This window comes from Phlebotomus papatasi, chromosome 2 (genome assembly GCF_024763615.1).
Source record: "Phlebotomus papatasi isolate M1 chromosome 2, Ppap_2.1, whole genome shotgun sequence".
NCBI lineage: Eukaryota > Metazoa > Arthropoda > Insecta > Diptera > Psychodidae > Phlebotomus > Phlebotomus papatasi.
The window spans coordinates 104311335-104329983 of NC_077223.1; the positions used below are offsets into that span (position 1 = coordinate 104311335).

The window sequence follows — 18649 nt, forward strand, 5'->3', positions numbered from 1 at the left end:
ATTTTTAAGAAACAGCAGCTTTCGAAAACCCGCAAAAGTACATTGCACAGTACTTTTCTTTAACACCTATATTAGACAATTATTAGAGTATTTCGAATTATTTTTTGCATATTTTTTGTTTGCGACAAAAATCAATTGACAATTACGTCTGTTTCAACTAAATTCCGCGAGGTGCGCCACTTGTAAAATGCTTGGAAAAATGAGTGGCGAAAAGTACTTGCACAACCGAAAAAATTAAGCCCTATTTCACCACATCCGTATTTCTTTATTTTTTTGGAAAACATTATTATTATTAGATATTAGAGCGAAGCTTAGTTAATAACAAAGTGACTTTCAGTGAAAAAATATCAAATACTGTACTGCAAAAACATAAAATATTGCAAGACAATTTGTCTGAGCGTTGACAAGTTTATTAAGAACTCCAAATTTTTTTGGTGACTGTTCACCTTGTCGACAATTTCTTCAATTAACTTGCAAATAATCTAGTCGGTGGAGCACCAGTTATGATTTTCTGATCCGTTGGACTAGAGGTTACGAAGTAATAGTCATTTCGTAGTTCCATGAGCTCATAATTCCCTGAAAAAGTGATTTTATTTGTAGGTGGCGAAAAAGTGCTTACTGGCGAAAAAGTACTGACTCTACCCTAATTTCTATACAGTAGACTCTCTCAAATTCGGGCATATGGGGCCGAAATGTCAGCCGAATTAGACAGAAATTCGGGCGACAAACTTTTTGAAATGCAACGATTTTTTATTCATGTGCATATAGATATTGAGTTTACACACTCATTTATATCGTAAATTGCCTGAAAATAACTTAATAATGCAAAATTACATCAAAACTAAGACAAACCATGCCAAATTTGAGCATATTTGATTCATTTTAAAATCATTATAAAATTTGAAAAATGACAACTTTTTTTAAATTAAAAAATAGTTCGAATTAAAAATAGTTCAAATTAAAAAATAGTTCGAATTAAAAAATAGTCCGATCTTAAAAGAGCCGAATTTGCGAGAGTCTACTGTAATTTCTAAAAAAAAAAATTCTCTTAAATAATTCTCCTAACTCCTAGACCTAGATCAAAATTTTCGGACTTAAATGTCCACTTGAATCTCCTAAATTTAGGGAAAATCTCCTAGAGTTGGCAACACTGCTGGCGTGACAGCTAAAGCGTCAAGCGCGGCTGAACGAAAACGACGCCGCTGGCCGGAGAAAACTTAACGAAGAATTTTGTCGTGGTGAACGTCACTTGATTTCTCTCGAAATTTTTTGGCTGATGCAATCGTGCTAAAAAGCACAATTTCTCAACTTAAAGCCTTGTGGAGAGTGCAAATAGTTAGTGATTAGTAAAAGTGAAGAAGGGACAAGTGTGAAAATGGCTGAAGAAGATTCGGTAAGTGGATTTTTCTCAGAAATTTGAGGATGTTGCATGGGCATGCAAATTTAAGGTTAGGATTCACTGAGCCCACATTTCTGGGCATTTTTGGGCAAGGAGGGCTTCCTTGCCCAGCTCTTTTGACCTCTGTGGTTCAAAACTCTCCCAGAAGATTCTAATTCTCAAGGATTTTTGAGTTTCTGGGGAGGCAAATGGTCATTGACCTTCCCACTCCAGCGACGAAACCTCACACTCCCAAAATTTGACGTGTCCCATGCACGGGAATTGGCAAACATGTTCCCGGATGTGAACACCGAATCTCTCTTGTAGATATTCGACACGTTCATGCAGAAGAAGAAGAAAAAGAAGAAGACTACATTCGATTTGGAGGCAGCTTTGGCTGTCGATGGGACAGAATCGGGTTCTGGGGCACCAGCAGATGCTTCCAATGCCACGAATAATGCCGAAGAGGGTGAAGGTGATGACCAAGGTGGCGTAGACTTCAATGATGACCTGGATCTCGAGACTTTTGGTGGCAAGAAGAAGAAGAGCAAGAGTGCAAGTCAACCGGCTCAGGACAAGGATCTCTCAGCTGCAGGAGCAGGAGACGATGGGGAGAATCAGGAAGAAGACTTTGATCTGGACATGGACTTTTCCATGATGAAAAAGAAAAAGAAGACGAAGAAGAGGCTGGATGATCTCGTGGTGGAGGAGGAGGATAAAGCAGATGATAAAGAAAATGGTAAGTCAGGAAGAAATCTTGGGATTTGTCGAGATCTCTGCACAATCTTATTCCCTTTACATGCCTTACCGATCTGGATGGGAGCATTTCCGAGAGTGGTAGCTTTTTTTTATATCGTAACCTTTTGAATGATTCCTGGGAGGGAATTTTCTAAAAAAGTTGAGAGGTTATGTTTAAAATTGAGGTTTTTTGTTTGAAGAAGTCTTCTCATTGCAAGTTTAATTGACTTAAAAATCATTCTTATTGCCTCAAATAAATTAATTTAGGAGGATTTAAGTATTTTTTAATCCGTCCAGTTTTTTTAATGATAAAAAATTACCCATTTTTAGCTTCTGAGAAAAGGCATTCTTCAGATTACCCTATTTTCAAGGATAAAATTTTTATAATTATATTTTTTTTAGCTTAATTTTTGTTTGCAATAAATTCTCGAAATATAATAAATTCATAAATTGTTATTTGCTAAAAAAATCAGCAAAAACAAAAAAAATGAAGTATATTTTTCAAAAATTTTCCGCGATATTTTTTAAAAGAAATTTTTTATTTGCCGAATCTTTTTAAAAGAAAAAGTAAAAATATAAATAGGTTATTAAAATTATTCCTGATAATGTCATATTTTTATTAATTTATCTTTTTAGATTATTAGGATGGAGTAACCACTTATCGCCACTTTTAGGAAAAAGTGAAATTAATTATATTATAACTTTTGACCCCTTATTAATCAGACAACTCATATTTGACACAAAGTTACTTAGATGTGGCTCTAGATACGTGAAAACAATAGTCCTCCAATTTAACCCTGGACTACTTAAAAAACTAATTTTTATTAACAATGCAAAAATAACCACTTCGTCGCCACTTTTTATCACTTTTCGCCAGTTCTGTAACCAATTCCCGCCACCCATTTGAAAAAGTTCAACCTCGATTATTTTGGGCAATATTATGCAAAGAACACATTCATAATTTTTTTTCCTCATAATCACCTTGTTATTACTCATATTAAATGATTTTTCTTCACTTTTATTTGAGAAATCAAATTATTAGACTACAGTCGAGTTCCTCAAATTTGAACGACAGTTGATTTCAAAATGTAAAATTTGAGGTTATGTGAAGAAAGTTTTGCATGAAGTGCCATTTTTCTCTGGTATTTCCTCAATATTTTCGTTTTATATTATCTTCCGCAACAAATTTAATTTATTTCACAATAAATTACATTGATATATTCTCTAAATTTGTTTATCTTAATTGACGGAAAGTGCATTTCACATGAATTCCGTTACGTTTTTAAAAATATCGTTCAAATTTGAGGAGTGAAAAATGTCATCTATGTTCAAATTTGAGGAACTCTACTGTATTGCAGAAAGTGAACAAATTGATTTGACAACTGAGAATGTACGAAGTGAAGTTAGCGTCGCCTATTGAAAAGCTATGGCGACAGGTGGTGAATCAATTTTAAAATATTACCACTTTCCGCCATGGCTCATTTTTACATAAAAATAATATAAAATGAAACATTAACTAACTAAATACAATTTTTATGTATTCGCCGAATGTAATTAAATGTTCAATAGACGAATTATTTACTCAAACAATAAATTTTGTTCGATAAAAGTTTCATGACACTTACTATATTTGGTAAGAAATATTTGATTCGATGTACTTGCTTAAAATATTCCTGTAAAAAACGCTCAAACATTTAAATTCAAAACAAAAAAATAGTGTTTTTCGACTCTATCAGTAACAGCAGTAGAGTTACAAATAATTTTACGGCCAATTTATTTCACAAATAATGGAAGAATTTCAATTTTAATATAAGTGGCGAAAATTGGGGCACTGACTGGCGAGAAGTGGTGATTCCACCCTGAAAAAAAATAAAGTAAAAAATTTTTGAAAAGAAGAAAAAAAACGATAAATTTTTAGTTAGGCTACTAAGTGAGAGAAATCCGAAAGAGTTAAAATAACATTTCGAAAATGTTAATTTTACCCTGCATTATTGATTCGAAATCGGAGTAAATATTACCCTTTTTAGGTGTATTAGGGGTTAAAGTTACCCTTTTCCATGTTAATTTTACCCTTAAAAAGGTGTAAAATTAACATTAAAAATGTTGATATATTTTTACACCTAAAAAGTGTTATGAGTTATGAGGAAAAAAAGTTAATCACATCCTCTTTTTTTCTCAGTGTGGACATAACCTAAAAATTCCTCGTGAAATGAGTAATAAAAAGAATAAAAAGCTCTTCGAAAAGTTACGATCATGCACATATTTGACCTTTTGAGATTTAGCATTTACAAAAAAAAATAGTGGATTTAAGCTCTCTAGTTTATTTTCTAAAAAAAAAAAATCAAATTTTAACCCTAAAATCATTTTGATTGAATGCCAATATCAATTTTGCTAACCTTAAAACGGCACTCGCGGGGCAGTGCCATTTCCTTTTTGAAGAATAATTGACGAAGAATATTGTAAATGTGCTATTCACAATTTCTTAAAAAAAACGTCATCAGTAAATTATTTTTGGCAGTTTATATTATCTAAAAAATATGAAGCATTTAGAAAACAAAAGCCCCAAATGATTCATTAAAAAAAATTATAATAAGTATTTTTATGAAATGAATTCAAAAGCTCGAACAAAGTTAGGGGTATGTTAAACATAACCTAAAAATAACAACTTATTAATGTTTAAATTTAAATTTACCAAAAAAAAAAAAAAAAAACAGAAAATAAATTTTAACTCGATCGAAGTTTTTATAAAAAAAGGTTCAAAAGTCGAAAAAGTTAAATTGAAGAAAGCAATTTAGTATTTTTTGTGAAAACGGCTCATAATTCTTTTGGTGATTATATCCTTTCAAAATATTTCATTCCAAAAACTTTATTGAAAGTTAATCGAAAATCCGCAAAAAGTTTAGGTTATGTTCATCATAACCTGAAAAGCCGAACTTCAATACTTAAAAAATAGAACTTCTGAAATTCTTTTTGGAAAATATCCATTTTTGAGAGATATTTTCTGTTCCTTTTTTATTAAAAAATCCTTCTAGATTACGTGATTGACAAACATAACCTCACTTTTGAATATAACCTCTTACCTATTTTTTTTAGAAATTCCCTCAAATGTTCCCCAAAAATGTCGTTTTTTGGCCTGCTAACGATTTTCCCTTGCAGTTGAGGATGCCAATTCCTCCTGGGCTGGCTCTGATCGCGACTATACTTACGACGAACTCCTTAAGCGAGTATTCGAGATCATTCTGGACAAGAATCCTGAGATGGCGTCTGGCGGAAAGCCCAAATTCGTGATGAGACCGCCACAGGTTCTGCGAGTTGGCACCAAGAAGACCTCCTTTGCCAACTTCATGGAGATCTGCAAGGTGCTGCATCGGCTGCCGAAGCATCTTCTGGATTATCTGCTGTCGGAATTGGGCACAAGTGGCTCAGTGGATGGCAATAATCAGTTGATTATCAAGGGACGCTTCCAGCCCAAGCAAATTGAGAATGTCCTGCGTCGCTACATCAAGGAATATGTCACCTGTCACACCTGCAAATCCCCCCACACAATCCTGCAGAAGGACACAAGACTCTTCTTCCTGCAGTGCGAATCCTGCGGCTCACGCTGCTCCGTCGCCAGCATCAAATCCGGCTTCCAGGCTGTCACCAGCAAGAGAGCAGCTATCCGTGCGAAAACTGCATAAATCCCTCCTCCTCCGCCCCCCCACTGAAAATCCCCCCTTTCCCCCCGGAAGAATTGTCCAACTTCTGCCCACACATTCTGCTGGAAGGAATAATTGTATGGAGACTCTTTTTTTTTGTGTATGTGAGAGCGCAAAGGATAATGTATAAAATTTCACTGAGTAATTAAATTGTGGGTGTTGCAGTGACGTCATTGTCTTTTATTCAGCACAAAATTTCAGCTTGTCCACAAACAATCTCTCTCTCGTATCTTTGCGGAATCGCCACAGACAATGGAACTTTAAGTGTTGAAGGGGGGAAGATCCGATGGTTCAGATTTTCCAAGAAATACTTCAGAAATTGTCCCCCAAAAATTTCTTTCGCCTCTCCTTTTTTTCAGCATCCTCTAACTCCAATTTCAGGCTTCTTGCACATTGACGGTTAGTCAGTTGGCCATGTAGATGAAATTGAACCTGCAATAAATTATTTTCAGCATCAATGATAAGGTTCGTAAAGGTAAGTACAAAATGCTTGTGAGCAGATTTTGCAATTTATGAATGGCTCTAAAGCTGTCTACACATTAGACAAATTATTGAAATAATAGCATTTCAAAGTGACATTGAAAAGAAACTTCAATATTGAAGCGAATATTGAAACCAATATTTCAATAATTGCCTACATACTGAACAAATTGACTTCAATATTAAAGACACCAGTCTAGTCAGGGATTCACAGATCTTCTGGGATTTTCTTCCGTATTTTGTCAAGAACACCCAAAAGTTGGTCAGAAGATTTCTCCAGCTTCCTCCAGAAATCCCAGATCTTCTGGGATTTTCTTGTATATTATGTCAAAAACACTTCAGATTGGAAACAAAATCCAAATAGAATTAATAACTTGAATTCTCACAGACTTTCTGGATCATGCTTCGTATCATTCCGTAGGAGAGTTTACTATCGCGAGCAAAAGGACTTGATGGCCACAACTACAAGCCTTCGTTCCCTCTGTAGGATTCCAATTCGTATCATAAAATTATACTTATATGAAGTGCTTTGGGCATAATGAACAAGAAAATCCCAGAAGATATGGGATTTCTTGGAGGAAGCACTTCAGCTCCAGGAATCCTCTGACCACAGAAAGTATCTGAAGTGTTTTGGGCATAATATTCAAGAAAATCCCAGAAGATCTGTGATTTTCTGGACGAAGCAGGTGATTAGTGCTGACCAAGTTGGGTTCTTGAGAAGATTGAACAAAATATATAACCAAATTCCAAGTATCTGGGATTTTCTGGAGGAAGCAGTAGAGATGTGTCTTGACTTGGATTTTGATCTTGGATGTGTTTTCATGCATGAACAAGGAAAATCCGGCAGTTCTGTGATGTTCTGAAGGAAGAAGATTCCTGACATTCCTGACCATTAAAAAATATTGAATGACTTTGAAATTTTTTATTGAGATAATTTGGCCTAAATTGTAGCCATTCCAAATAATGAAATAAAATATTGAATAAAATGTTCCATATTGAAACAAATATTTCAATATTTGCCAACACGCTGGACAATTTTTTTTTTAAATATTGAAACATTTATGTCAATAAATCTCCGCAATATGGAGGCAATCCTTGTCAATATTTGATATTGAAAAGAAATATTTCAATAAATTATGTCTAATGTATAGCCAGCTTAATATTTGAAGAATAGTGAAAATGGAATTTCGAATAAAAGAGACGGCAAAGCGTCCCAGCTTTGTGGAATGCTCGAACTCACGAGATTAGAGCTCTCCGTGAATTAATTTTTCGCATGATTTTTTTGGTGCTTAGGGTAAGTGCTCATAATTTTGTCCAGTTTCTTATTTTGGACACTTTGAAGATAACATTGGACACTAAAAATAAATTGATTAAAATGATGGATTTTTATTCCAATATTTGATGAAAAATGAATTCTATCTAAATATTTGTTCTTTTTGGAAGATTTTGACACTAAATACGTTAAATTTTGAATATGATTTGAGTTGAAATTGCTTTGTTGAAAATTCAGTGTGAGCAATTGCTTACGAGAAATATGACAGAACTTCGTGGCTTACTTCAGTCTTATTTAGTTTTGGTGAAGTACTAACAAAGTTTGTTCGCTGTTTTTGAGTGCTATTATTGAATATTCATTGAATATTGTGTTGATTCACGTTACTGATGATTTGTACATTTGACCTGAAGTGAGATTTGCCTTGTAAATTAGATTTCTCGTGTGAAAAATGGGAAATTTTTTAAGACATTCACCAGTGAGGTGATGATTCTTATTTTGGACAGGTGTTTTTCTCACGAAATTTCGTGAAGTTTTAGCTTTTGTGATGACTAGGTTAGACAAATGCCTGGAGAAACAAAGGAGCATCATCTCTACGAAAGAGATGTAGCGAGAAATGCCTTGAAAGGCTCCCGGAAAGGTCAGGGAATGAGCGAATCCGCACGTACTTGGAGTATCGAAGTCAACTCACTTTAATGAATGATATGGAAAGTTTCTGGGCTTCTTGTGACATTCCACGTTTCCCTTACATGACCAGGAAGAGGACTTGGTAAGATTGGTTCATAAAATGAAGAACAATGGGCATCCTGTTGAGGCGGATTATCTGTCCAAATTTACAGACAAGTTGTAAAAATTAATAACCAAGTTGTCCAAAATAAGTGTCAAATTCACCTCTACATATCAATTCATTTTTAAACGTATTAAAACTAATTTTAGTAAAAATGAGATGATAAATAGCTTGCCAAGTTTCTAAACAATCCTTCTGAAAAGAGAGTAACAAAAAAAGTCAATTAGTATTGAAAATATCGCACTTCAAACTTGGGATATCGATGCTTATATGCAGACTGTCCAAAATTATAAGCACTTCCCCTATTGATGTTACAAGAGATCAAATTGATTTATAAATCAAAAAAACATTTTAAAATCAAAAATTGGTAAAGAAATGATCATTTTAGAATGTTCTGGCATGAGTTACAAACAAAAAATGTAAAGGCACAGATAATCCTAACTGGCTTATGTAGGTGAGATTCTTAATGTGAGCTAACTTGGAATGCATGCAAATTCGATTTAGAGCTGAAGTGGGGGGACGCCATTCAGTTACACTCTGTCCCGGCATTAAGTCTCTCGGAATTATGCACATACAATTATGCATATTTGCCTACTTTTGGGAGTCAATTTATGAAATCATTTTTGAATAAGCCTGAATGTATGGAATGTATACTATTTTGCGACGCGGGAAATTTGAAAACATTTTGCTATTTTTTTCAGAATAAATCTTTAATTTGTTTTATTAAGGTAAAGTTTTTAAATACAGTAGACTCTCGCTTATCCGTGGATTCTTTTTCCGGGTGACATAAAAAAAATCCGTGAGGCAGTTGAATTTTCAAAATTTTGATGACACATTGTTCCCGTTTTGGTTTTTTTTTGTTAAGCAAATGTGCTCTATCTACTGTAATTCTTACTCACTGTAACTTTTTTGGACAGTACGCATTTTTAGAGAGACTGTCGGATTCAGTTAGGTCAGGATTCACTCCATAAATTTTCAATGTAAACAAAAAAAATCGTTGGATTTCAAACAATTTGATGGGTATCACTCTCAAAATCCGTATGACATTTTGGTCCCGCTTTCACGGATAAGCGAGAGTCTACTGTATTCTGACCATTAAAGAACTCTGACCAAAAAGTAGGAGATTCTGGTGCAAAAAGTCACAAATCGAAAATTTCAAAATTCAATATCTTCCAAGATAAATAAGATAGCGGCTAAAACTTTTTTCCATAGATAGTTTCCATAGATCTTCTTCGATGTTGTATGTTTCTTAGTTAGAATTCGAACAAGGAATTTAGAAAATAAAAATATCAAAATTTTTAACTCTATTTTTGAAATATTTTCCTTGAAGAATATATCAATTACACTGTGCGACACGTTGTGGGTGTTTCTGACGAGAGTGCAAAAACTTGTTAGAAGGTCATTTAGGCATCTCAAATCTGAAGTCCGTTTGTCCGGGTACCGTCTGGATTTTTTAATATATGCATTTTTAGTTTTTTGCTGTTTTCTAAAATTCAAAAATTTATTTCTCCGGTCCTATTTATCCGGTGGTAGTCACATAAAGCTAAAATGATGCGTAATTTCATCCTCTATAACTCTTGTGAACATATCAAGAACCTACGATGAAAATAAAGTATATTTTTTAAAGATTTTTTGAAAAAGTGCACCAAAAATTGTGCATTTTTCTGTTTTTTCCATCTTCTAATAATTCTCCCACTTAGATAGAACATTTTATATGCCAACTACTATGCCTAAAAGTGAGTAAATTTAATATTCTTTCATATCTTTTTAGTTTGAATTTTCTATCTTAATTTGTTTATTCACAATAATTTGGAGTGGTTTCAAAGCGTTATTATGGGAAAAGTCAATTTTTTCACACTTAAACGGCAAAATCAGATCGCATTATCTGATCGAAAATTGATGTATGGATGAAATATATACATAAATGTTCTCCACAATTGTGCCTAAGTAATTATCAAAATTGGCTCAGCAACAATCGAAATAATTGAGGTTACAGTAGACTCTCTCTCAATTGGGCATTTGGGGCAAAATGTCATCCGGTTTATCGATAGATTTGGGTGTCAAAACATTTGTAAATTCCACAAAAAGCGCTCAATTATAAAGAATCACGATAAAATAGGAAGAACTACAGCGAATTTGATCGAATTAGCTTCATAATTAAACGTGAAAATTGTCAACAAAATTTGTCGCCCGATTGAGAAAGAGCCGATTGAGCGAGAGTCTACTGTAATGTGATATTGAAATTTGTTTTTCGACTGTGGCGCCCCTGGTGTGGGTCCTACGAAGTTCAAATGTTTTAGAAAGTTATAGCATTTTGTAAGATTGATTCATTTGAGCTTTTACTCATCAAAAACGGTCAAATTAGAGGGTGATGTGATTTTTTGAATTTCATAAACTGTGAAAACAAATTAAAATTTCTAGCTGAATTTTCAAAAATACAACAATAATCGTTGTAAAATTCAGCATTCACTAAAAAAATCCTCCATTTTTAATTTTTAAGAAAAAAGAAAAATCGCCTTGCTCGGTTTATCTCTCATCCGATTTAATTAAGATTGGATTTATTTTAAAGGTCCTGAATTTTTCAATGCAACTATTTTGATCGAAAACGTTAAAAATTACATATAAGTTATGGTGCTATTCCAATGAAAAATGAACATGTTTCTTTTTTTTTTTTAGTAATTTACTGTTTTCAAGTGCTTCTGTAGAACATGCCAAGAACTGAGGAAAACAGTCGAGACAGGAACCAATACAGAGAAAAGTCGATAGTGTGGAAGCACTTGAGAACTGTAGGGGAGATTTCCCCTTTTTAACACTTTACATTTATCAAGTGCTTCTGCATTATCGACTTTTCTTTGTGCAGGTTCCTGTCTCGACTGTTTTTTTCCATCTTCGCCGTGTTCTAAAATCACCAAACAGCCATGACTGGAACCAACACAGAGAAAAGTCGATAATGCAGAAGCACTAGACAACACTAAAGTGCCAAAAAAAATGTTCAGAAGAAACATTTCCCTTTTGCATGTTTCAGAAAAGAAAGAGCAATTTATCACCGAAAATACACAATTTTGAATTTTTTAAGGAAAAGGGAAAATTACCTTTCTAGAAGGGTTATTTCTTAACCGATTTAGTCAGGATTAGGTTCATTTAAAAGGTCTTGAATTTTCCAATGTGAGAAATTGTTATTTTTACCTGCAAAGTGCCTGTGGCAGTGATGAAATGATCGGTCCATAGCCCTGGGAATTGTCGTAGAGCTCAAAGAGTGGAGCAGCCACTAACTTGTAGTTCTTCGGCACGGCAAAGAGAGCTGCACAGAACGATAAAAATCGAATAGAAACAATTAAAAATCAGACGAACTTTGAGAGATCTCCCTCTAATTATTTAAACATTAAACTTAAAAAAATATTCACACTCCATGAAAAAAAAATTGAAAAAAAATCAACAATTTTTCGAGAATTTGAGTCATCAAATTCGGACTCTCCTCCTCGAAAATTGTCCAATTTAGGGATTAAAAACGACTTTTGTGTGGTTGTTTTATTTGAAGAATGAAAGAAAAAATAATGAAAAATTGTTGTAAATTTTTGGATCCACAAAATTTGGCCAAAAATGTTTGTTTTTTTGTTTTTTTCAAAACATCTTTTTTTCTCATTTACAATCCTCTAACACGATCTTTGTACAAATGTTCAGTGTTTTTTTAATTTATATTTTTTTCTCTTTATAAAATTTGTGAGATAACATATTAGAAACACAATACATTGTGACATTTATTGTGATTTTTATCTCTATTGTCAATGTAACAGGAAAAAATTAAATACAGAAAATTATAAAAATCTTACAAGACACGATTTTGAGAAGAAGAATTTATTATTCTGTACAAAGGTTTATACAAATCTAAAAGTATGCCTAATTTAATTTTGTGATTCTATTTTATTTATTGTTATTTTTTAACCTTTTTTTTGGGCAATCAATTTTGACATAATTGAGCAGATTAATAAATTTCAATTGCTTTTAATTGATTTGCAAATGAAATTTATTTACCTGTATCTACAATCTTTTTTTTTGTGCATTTGAAATTATTTTGTATAAATGATTGCCAATATTTAATTTTTCATTTAATAAACTGTTAATTGAGACTATTGAGAAATTTTTGAAAAGATTAAATATCACAAAATAATTTCAATAATATCACATTAATCTTAAGAGATCTATTTTCTATCTCAGTACATTCTAGCATTATTGTTTACTAAAGATTTTAAATAAATACGTTAACATACGAATCACAATTTAAGAAAAAATAAAAAAAAATTAAAAAAAAAACATTTCTCAAGACAAAAAAAAAGAAACCTATTTTTTATATTATTTTTTTTTTCGTTTATTTATCTTTTCTTTTAGAGACAAATGAAGTAACTCTGTTTTCTAATTCCTTACTAAAATTCTTAAGAGATAAAAAGTGATATAAAATTAAAGAATAAATTACAATGTTCTTTGCACATTACCCTTTTCGTGAAGTTGGACGAGAAACAAACGTTTGTGTTCCTTGGGTTTGGTGATATGGGGTGGAATATATGGATACTGAGGTGGTTCGAAGTTGGGCCTCCACCAGTTTCCGATGGTGTCCTCCACAATCCACTCCTGCTTAACTCCATCCTGCCGGCCGAGTGTCTGTGGAATCCTAACTTGTTTTAAAACATTCTTCTCTTCTCTGCAACCTTCTCTACATTATTTATCATTTATTTTTTAAATTGTTTTTCACTTTTTTTTTCTTTTGTCGCTCTAAATCTCTTTCTTCCTATTCCAGCTCCCTTTTTTTAAATTGTTTTCACAACATTAAGCTGGTTTTTAAAAGAGATTCTCAATCTTCATTACACATTCTTCTACAAAAAAAATCATCCTGTCCTCTACAAATGATTATTATTGATTAATAGGTTCTTGTTCTTTTTTTTCTATTAGCTCTTGTAGTCTAAGAAAAAAAAATCATCTAACATTTATTAACATTCATAAAAAGGATTTTATATATGTTATTTACTGAATAATTAAAGAATTGTGGAGTGATTACTTGTATTAAAAAAAAAAAAATAGAAGGTGGAACTTTCCTTAAAATTCCTTTAACATTTTAACCCATTTTAATTAAAGATTTATATAGATTATAAGATGAATTTTTTGAAAAAAATATATCTATTAGGGGGGTGCGGGGAGCCGCTATCAAACATGCGTCTTAACGGTCGATGAATTTAAATTCAGTACATTCCCAGCGAGCACCAAATGCTAAGCCTTTCCAAATCATCTGAAAAAATATTTTCAGCTGAGTTCTGCTAACCTTGAAGTGACACTAGCGATCGCAGCGGCAATTATAGTCAAAGTTCTTCTTTTTCCCCAATCGAGTGAGAGACTTTAATGAACTTGGTTTTTGTCTTTGCTGAGGTTGCCGGGATTGAGTAGAAGCTAAATGTAAACTCTTTCCATTATTACAATTTCATGATTCTTACAATAACCACATTTGCCATTAAAAAATTAAAATTCGCAAAAATTAAAAAAAAAATGATATTTATAATATATTTTGACTAATATGTATTCTTCAAACTTTTACGACCAATTTAATTTTTGTATTGTTAAATTTTATCAAAAAAAAACATAAATAAATAAATATTATGAATCCATTTACAAAAATATATATAATACACCTAAATTAAAATTGCATTGCCAAGAATTCTTGTCCACTTATTTCAGTTGATGCTCCTTTGTTTCTCCAGGCATTTGTCCAGGCATTTGTGTCAAAGTTCACGAAATTTCGATAGAAAAAAACCTGTCCAAAATAAGAAGTATCATCTCACTGGTGAACCTCGTAGAAAATTGCCCATTTTTCATACGAAAAACGTAATTCACAAGGCAAATCTCACTTCAGGTCAAATGTACAAATCACCATTAACGTGAATCAACACAATTTTCAATGAATATTCAATAATATCACTCAAAAAAAGCGAAGAAACATTGTTGGTACTTCATTACGGCAAAATAAGACTGAAGTAAACACGAAGTTCTGTCATATTTCTCGTAAGCAATTGCTCACACTGAATTTTCAACAAATGAATTTTAACTCAAATCATATTCAAAATTTAACGTATGTAGTGTTAAAATCTTCCAAAAAGAACAAATATTTAGATAGAATTCATTATTCATCAAATATTGGAATAAAAATCCATCATTTTAATCAATTTATTTTCAGTGTCCAATTTTATCCTCAAAGTGTCCAAAATAAGAAATTGGACAAAATTATGAGCCTTTCCCCTAATCGGCATATTTTCCTGACTTTAAAGGTATTTAAAATCTCTCTTTTAAAAAATATTAACACGTGTCATTTTAATTTAAAAAATAAATCACCAAATCGAATAAATTTTTGATTTAAAAAGGAATATGTGCAGTATTAAGAAAAACAATAATTTGTTAATTTACTATTACACCGCGATAATAAAAGTAATTTTTTGCGCAGAAATGCGCTTCAGAAAATTTATGATCCAAAAATGTTTTATTAGACCAATAACAGCATTGGTCTAATAAAATTTTTTCTAATAGAAGTTTTTGTAGTATTTTTAAAACCATCATTGAACTTACTAAGTAAGGGAGCCACATCTTTTAAAACGATTTTTTAATGCTTCTGCAACTTTATTTACCATAAATAACTTAAATATGTAGAAAAATCCAGTTTCGCGATCAATTACAATAGTTGTGAGTTGTGATCGAATGTGAGCATAATACATCGATAGCTGTTTCAGGAAAAATGTTAATATTTAATTGCAAAATATGAGGAAAATATGTTTTTTTTTCAAAAGAAAAAACATATTTTTCATAAATAATGAATAGTTTTATAACTCCCGACTGAATATTTCCTCAGAATAATTTTTTTTTCTCAAGAAAATAATGACGCAATTCACTAAAAATGCAGAATTTTTGGTCGGGAGTATGTTTAATATACCTATTTGACCATTCTCCATAGACAGCATACCGCAGCATAAATCATATAACAATATAGGTAATTAAAATCGTGATTATAATATCCCCCAAAGTTGATAAATAATTTCAGGGGAAATTCCAAGTTCATTTTGAGAGAAAAAGAAAAAAATGAAAGAAAAAATTTGCTAAATGGTTTTCAGCGCCATCTACCGAGAGTGTTTAGTTCTGCCATCATCCGCTGCGAGCGCTAAATAGTGCCATTTTCATGTATTTGCTTAGCACTTTTTATTCGAGAGCTGCTGACTGGCCAGCAGACCGATTCAGCGAAAAAATGCTGAAAATGCTATTTTTTTACTGCTAACTGTGCTCGCTGGGTTGAGCCTTATGGCCTCTACACATTGGGAGCAATTTTTGTCAAAAATTGCTTTTTTGAAGGCAATTCTCTGCAGCGTTGTAGGGGGAAACGTCAAATTTCTGTCAAAAACGCAATTTTTGACGAAAATTGCTCCCAATGTGTAGACGCATTTAAGTAGTCCTAGGTCCGTCAAGGAACAAACAATGGTTTTAGATTGAAGATTTTACCTCTTTATCATAAATTAATAGAAACGTTAAACGTTAAAAGTTTTAAATGTTTTTCTAGATGAACTTTAGGGTTTAATCTAAATACTTTTTTAATCTTATAACAATTGAGTGGAATTTTATTACAAAGGGTAATTTCAGTGAATAAAATGATGTTCGTCTGAAATCCTATTTTTTGATAGGGACACCGAAATGGAACTCCTGTAGCCCCTTTGTATTTACCCTTAATACGCCCCTGTCCAAATAGTCCTAAATCGTTCTAATAAACCCAATTAACCTAAGATTTTGATTTTTTTAGCTATTTAGTTAATTTTACACAAAATTTTAACAAGTAATATGTCAGTTTGTTAAGTGAAAGTTCCACCTAGCTCCAGAATTCTCTTTATTAGGGGGATTATTTAGAGGTTTTCAGTAAATTGAGGAAGTAGATTAGTGAGAAGGTTACCCCTTTACAAGCAACAATCAAAGATCTTATATTATGAAACAAAATACAATTTGACTAATTGACTGAGGTTCAAAAGTGGTTAATCCACCCTAAATTTGCCCTGTACAATCATTCTCTGAATTTTACAATATTCCCCGCACTCTCTTTCCCCATTTACAAAAATTTTACAATACAAGGTGAATTTGGGGCAATCAGCATCGAGATCAAGGGGCGATGGACCAGGGAAGGTACCCTGATGATAAAATTTTAGGAGAGAAAAAGAGTGACTTACTTCAGTGAGGAGTCTCTTGAGGCCTTCGACTTCATCTTCCCCTGCGTTGAGCTCTCCTCCGGGCAATTTGAAGAAAGTTGTGCCCAGCTGGAGAAGCAGGACGTGCGGAAGTCCATGTTCGTGGACAAGGAGTACTCCTTCGACGGATCGCCTCATCCCGATGCGATCGAATTCATCGCGCATCCGCTGAAACCTGGCTGGCACTGATGGATCCTTCTCGAAGAGTGGTTCCTTCGTGCCAAATGTGTAATTTGTCAGGGGGTACCTGGAAGGAAGTTCAATGAAAAAAAATTGTTTATCAAAGATGGACGGCATGGGGTCTGTTTTTCTTGCCAAAATCAAGAAATAATCTTGGAAAAAGAATGAATTCTCAGGTTTTACTTACAGGTTAATGGTTCTGTTGATAGTAACAGATTGATTGAGGGTAATTTTCTGCTGTTGAGCATCTGGAGTGGCAGCTGCAGCTGCATTTCCTTGACTGTTTCTCCTTGGCCATCCAGTGCCGGTCTTCTCAATAGCCGCCATTGTTGCCATTGTGAAAAACTTTTCTTCTTTTCACCCACAAATAATTCTTCCTTGAGCAATTTTCCTTCACGCCCACCTTAAGACTTTCCCCAATTTCACTTTAAATCACTTTTGGTCAGTGCTTCGATGGTTTTTCTTGGAAAATAATGTAGGAAAAACAATTTGCTCACACACTGAACGCGGAAAACAAAACTGCGCTGTTTTTGACATTGACTTGACAGCCGGCGTCAAATTGAGCGACAAGAAAATTTAACGAAAGTCGCTGAGAGAAAGTTTTTGTTTACTAATAGAGAGACGAGGAGGGAAAATAGAGAATTCTGAGGATTAGGTTCCCGGAAATGATAGGAGCTTTGAATTATTGACTTCTAGTGGATAAAGAGTACTAAAGTTCAGAGGGAATTATTCCATAATGGCTCAAACACAGGTAAAATGGAAAAACTTTCTCCCACCTACTTTCGCTGACCCATTTCTCCTGGGAAATCCTGCAGCAGGAAAGCAAGAACCAGTGCATGATCAAGGCAGCAGAGGAGACAATCACTGAGCTCTTGCATCGCACACAAATTCTAGAGACACGCCTCAATAATCCAGATTTGCCAGAAGAGAATCGTGCCCAGGCTGAAGAAGACCTGAAGTACATCAAGAGCGTCTTGGAAAAGAATAAGGAGCTGCTCAAGAAGATGAAAAATGAGCATCGCAGGCCAATGCTCCTCATTTCCGTCCTTGTCTTCCTCTGTTTCTTCTGCTATTCCATGTACGTCATCTTCTATGGGCCCTGAAAAGACCCTGGACATTCCCATTTTTTTCATTTGCATTCCTCAAAAAACATTAACAAAGCGGCTGTACATGAAATGAGATGTTATTAAAAGTATCTTAATACAGAAGATAAGAGAAAGGGATTTATCGCCGTCCACGGCCTCTGCCGCCCCTTCCACGAGGTCCTCCGCGTCCTCCACGAGCTCCACGGCCTCTGCCACGATTCCCACCTCTGGCTGTCTCCTTTTTCTTCGCCTTGGACTTTGGGGTGTCATCTATCAACAGTGTCTCGAGGGGCAGACTGTCCGGGAGGATGTAGTATCTGATATTGTTCCCTCTGATCGACAGGGAGTCCAACTGTACGGGATCCCTGTTCTTTATCGTCATCTTTACGGCTTTCAGGTGGGTATTCATGGCTACATCCACTCCTGTGATGGTTCCATGGACCTGTGTACCATTCTTCAGCTCAATGGTCACTGTTTCGTGGCTCAATTTCATGAGAAACCTGCAAAGAAGCCCCCAGCATTTGAGGTTAGGTCAATCAATTCCTTGAAAAATCTCTATTTTTTGGGAATTTTGATCCCCTGTGTGTCTTGAAGGACACTATGAATCCTGAATTCTCTGCTTACCTGACCAATTTCATGTCTGTTTTGTATTTTCACCAATTTTTCAACCGCAAAATCTTAGCAAAACGTTTCCGGCTGCAAAACACAACGCGCCACCCAATAACAATCAAATCTACAGTAGAAACAACAATGGACAAATCCAAGGTGTCCTATGGAC

The 18649-nt window shown here is 33.8% G+C and overlaps 4 protein-coding genes across 4 annotated transcripts; 2 read left to right on the top strand and 2 right to left on the bottom strand.

Annotated features, from left to right (window-relative positions):
* Positions 1-1172: 1172 nt before the first annotated feature.
* LOC129800571 (eukaryotic translation initiation factor 2 subunit 2) lies at positions 1173-5982 on the top strand. The gene is made up of 3 exons (XM_055845059.1): positions 1173-1393; positions 1706-2117; positions 5273-5982. Exons 1-3 carry the CDS (start codon positions 1376-1378, stop codon positions 5794-5796), a joined length of 954 nt encoding a protein of 317 aa, XP_055701034.1. The 5' UTR covers positions 1173-1375; the 3' UTR covers positions 5797-5982.
* LOC129800574 (cleavage and polyadenylation specificity factor subunit 5) lies at positions 5965-17331 on the bottom strand. Its single transcript, XM_055845063.1, has 5 exons — positions 16974-17331; positions 16589-16853; positions 12842-13007; positions 11538-11652; positions 5965-6246 (listed from the first exon to the last, which is right to left on the bottom strand). Exons 1-5 carry the CDS (start codon positions 17120-17122, stop codon positions 6219-6221), a joined length of 723 nt encoding a protein of 240 aa, XP_055701038.1. The 5' UTR covers positions 17123-17331; the 3' UTR covers positions 5965-6218.
* Positions 17332-17350: 19 nt separating this feature from the next.
* On the top strand, positions 17351-17996 carry LOC129800580 (uncharacterized). Its single transcript, XM_055845069.1, has 2 exons — positions 17351-17537; positions 17602-17996. Exons 1-2 carry the CDS (start codon positions 17523-17525, stop codon positions 17887-17889), a joined length of 303 nt encoding a protein of 100 aa, XP_055701044.1. The 5' UTR covers positions 17351-17522; the 3' UTR covers positions 17890-17996.
* On the bottom strand, positions 17952-18614 carry LOC129800579 (probable small nuclear ribonucleoprotein Sm D1). The gene is made up of 2 exons (XM_055845068.1): positions 18496-18614; positions 17952-18371 (listed from the first exon to the last, which is right to left on the bottom strand). Exons 1-2 carry the CDS (start codon positions 18507-18509, stop codon positions 18011-18013), a joined length of 375 nt encoding a protein of 124 aa, XP_055701043.1. The 5' UTR covers positions 18510-18614; the 3' UTR covers positions 17952-18010.
* Between the last annotated feature and the right edge of the window lie 35 nt (positions 18615-18649).

What these genes read in the sequence shown, in the direction of transcription:
- LOC129800571 (XM_055845059.1), top strand. An exon ending in AGCAGATGATAAAGAAAATG is followed by an intron (nt 2,118 to 5,272) that starts GTAAGTCAGGAA and finishes TTTCCCTTGCAG; the next exon opens with TTGAGGATGCCAATTCCTCC.
- LOC129800574 (XM_055845063.1), bottom strand. Translation starts at nt 17,122, where the DNA reads ATGGCAACAATGGCGGCTATTGAGAAGACCGGCACTGGATGGCCAAGG. An exon ending in CGTCCAACTTCACGAAAAGG is followed by an intron (nt 11,653 to 12,841) that starts GTAATGTGCAAA and finishes CGTTCTGTGCAG; the next exon opens with CTCTCTTTGCCGTGCCGAAG. An exon ending in CTGCCACAGGCACTTTGCAG is followed by an intron (nt 6,247 to 11,537) that starts GTAAAAATAACA and finishes AATTTATTGCAG; the next exon opens with GTTCAATTTCATCTACATGG.